Source organism: Lipotes vexillifer, unplaced genomic scaffold (assembly GCF_000442215.2).
Source record: "Lipotes vexillifer unplaced genomic scaffold, Lipotes_vexillifer_v1.1 scaffold225, whole genome shotgun sequence".
Taxonomy (NCBI): Eukaryota; Metazoa; Chordata; class Mammalia; order Artiodactyla; family Lipotidae; genus Lipotes; species Lipotes vexillifer.
In genome coordinates this window covers 1,821,386-1,824,287 of record NW_006787630.1, presented here as the reverse complement: position 1 = coordinate 1,824,287, position 2,902 = coordinate 1,821,386, and the positions used below count along the sequence as shown (strand labels likewise).

At 60.2% G+C, this 2,902-nt stretch overlaps 1 protein-coding gene across 2 annotated transcripts in view; it reads left to right on the top strand.

Moving 5' to 3' along the window:
* DAZAP1 (DAZ associated protein 1) overlaps positions 1-2,902 on the top strand; it is a 20,509-nt gene that overhangs the window by 15,322 nt on the left and 2,285 nt on the right. For both annotated transcript variants that reach the window (XM_007460385.1, XM_007460386.1), the window contains exons 8-10: positions 1,008-1,161; positions 2,097-2,126; positions 2,226-2,366. In XM_007460385.1, the coding sequence (XP_007460447.1) occupies positions 1,008-1,161; positions 2,097-2,126; positions 2,226-2,366 (325 nt within the window). The remainder of the gene's footprint in view (positions 1-1,007; positions 1,162-2,096; positions 2,127-2,225; positions 2,367-2,902) is intronic.

Genomic DNA, 2,902 nt, shown 5'->3' with positions numbered 1-2,902 from the left:
AGGAATGCCTTTAGGCAGAATTGATGGGATTCTGAATACAGGATGCTTGGCGCACCAGGCTGTGAGACCCCAAGGACGACTCCAAGTGAATTCATTGTCTCTTTCTCCTTGCTAAAATTTATCCTACAAACAAGAATAACTGGGGATTCTAGAATGCTAACGCAGCCCTGGAATCGGGGGTCTTTGCTGTCAGTCGGCCCACACTGGAAAGGCTGTGTAGGCGGGGCTAGGCCTGGTGGGATGGGTACCTCGGTCCCCTTGTCCCACCCTCCACATGCTGTGGCTCCTGGCACGCCCAAAAGCCGAAGGGTCCTGGGCTGCTGACCTAACACAGTATGAAGATTGCTTACTGATTCAAATGTCCATTTTATTGCATGTTTGTTTACTCTTTTTGTTAGATGTAATGTAAGACTCTCTTATCACATCCATTCCCTCTGACATTATTTTGAGTTAATTGAGATTCTTTAAGCGTTAGCCTGGGGAAGGTAAGTCTTTATCTTCCATTAGACATTTTAAATAAAAAACCTAAGTAAACCAACTGTGTTTCTCAGGTATGAGCTGAAGGGCGCAGGCAGGGCGGGGGCTTTGGAGAGGGCCTGCACGGCCGGCCGGGGGGGTGGGGGTGGGGTGGGGGCTGAGAGGAGGGCCGCGATGGTTGGCCCGAGCCTGATCTGCGTGACCCCGGGTTGACACTGCCCCTTAACTTGATTGAAAGGCCCCTGTCAAGCACAGACCTCGCTGCCCTCAGCCCTGCTCTGCAGTGGATGGGGCTTCATGTGACTTACAGTTGGATCTGTTGTACCTGAGAAACATTTTTTAGACAAAAGAATTTTAAAAACTTTTTTAAGAAAAAAAGTTACTGGCCTAAATAAGGTTTATAGTTAAGTATTTAGTTTTAAGTCATAATAAGATGCTAAGTGTAGTTGTAAGTTATCTGAGGGTGTGTCTGAAGGGAAGGGGGTCTGAGACCCTCAGCATCTCCCTAAACCAGAGCTCTATTTGTCTAGGTGGAAGTTAAACGGGCCGAGCCACGGGACAGCAAAAGCCAAGCGCCAGGCCAGCCGGGGGCCAGCCAGTGGGGCAGCCGGGTCGTGCCCAGTGCCGCCAACGGCTGGGCAGGTCAGCCCCCGCCCACGTGGCAGCAGGGGTATGGCCCGCAAGGTAAGGCTGGCGCCCCTCCCGACGGGCCCATCCACAGCTGGGACGCGCCCACTGGCACACGTGCCGGCTGTGGGGGCGGGAACCTGTGCCAGGGCCCCTCCCTGTCCAGGGCTGGGTGGGTCTGTCCCGTCTGCGGCCCACGGGCGCTGGGAGTGCTGGGCTGGTGCCTCCGGCGGAGGTCGGAGATGTGTCCTCAAGGGCAGATGCCACGAGGCCGAAGTGGGAGATGGACGTGGCCTGACTGTCTCGCAGCCTCTGGTCAGAGGCTCTGGGGAGAGCGGGGTTTCCACCCAGCGGGGAGGAAGCATGGAGTCCTGCCTCTTGAGCCCTTTGGGTCTATTCCAGCTCCCTGGGCTGTGGGCCCTCCGTGTGGGGCTGGCAGAGCTTTTACGGACAGCTTTGCAGGGGAGGCTTGGGGTGGCCAGGGGCCCCGAGCCAGGATCCAGGAGTCTCCATTCCCTTTAGAAACCCAGAGAAGGAACACTGTCCAGGGAAGGGCACCGGGCGCCCCCAAGCTCATAGACCCGTTTCTGCATGGCTCCAGGCTTTATTCCTGGTCTCTTCCAGGGCTGGCTTTTAGAATGGTTTTTATTGCAAAACAAGCCACGGCTGTAGGGGACCATCTAGTGAGACCAGATGCCCTCACACCCACAAGCAGGGGAAGAACCAGCGCTTGGCCGGAGGCCACCCTGGCTTCCTGCCTCCCAGCCTGAGTCCCACACATGCAACTGAGTCCCTGCTCTGTGGGCGTCCCCGCCCTCCCGACCGAGGGGCTGCTTGGAAGGGCTGGGGCCATGTGACCCAAGGAAGGCTCCCCTCTGACACCTCCCCTGCACCCGTGATGCGTCAGGACACCAGCTCCCGCGGGGGGCGGGGGTCCCCAGTCCACGCCATGGCGCTGACGCAGCACCCACCCCCCTCTGTTTTCCCCGCAGGGATGTGGGTGCCAGCAGGACAGGCGATCGGTGAGTCCTTGTTGGGAGGAGATGGAGAGAACAGGGTGTGAAACTGGTGGATGGGGCTGGGGGCTTCTGCCCACCCTCAGCCTGCTCGCTGTGTTCCAGGTGGCTACGGACCGCCCCCCGCGGGAAGAGGAGCCCCCCCGCCGCCCCCGCCCTTCACCTCTTACATCGTGTCCACCCCTCCTGGAGGATTCCCCCCTCCCCAGGGCTTCCCCCAGGGCTACGGCGCGCCCCCGCAGTTCAGTAAGTGGCCGCGGGCCCTGTTGCGGGTGGTGGGGGGACTGGGAGTTGTCAGGCACAGAGACCCTCCCCCTCCCCCACCCTCTTGCTTACCTTAATCCCTCGGGACCTGCTCTCCCGTGCTTCACTTGAGGGGGCGTGATTCACTTGCTCTGTGCCCGCTGTAATTGAAGAGGCGCCCCTGGGGGGCTGGGGCGGGCCTTCCGTCCCCAGCACCGTGGGAAGAGGGGGTGTGGCCACACGTGGTGACCGTGTGTCCATCAGGAAAGGGAAGTGCCTCACCTGATCCCGTAGGGCCGATAGGCAGCCACTTGAGTGTGTCGTTCGGCTGGCGGGAAGTGTCTTCCGCCTTCCTAACCTCGTGTTCCTTGGGGCGGCGTGCTCAGCGGCTCCCTGTGACCAGGGACCCGGGACCGGGCAGTGCAGCCCTGTAGCCTGGACCAGGGCCTGCGGGCCACCTGATGACCGCGTGTCCTTACAGGAGGGGCGCCTGCTCCCGGCCCAGCCCCCGGCCAGTTTCATTTCTGACGAGGAAGAGC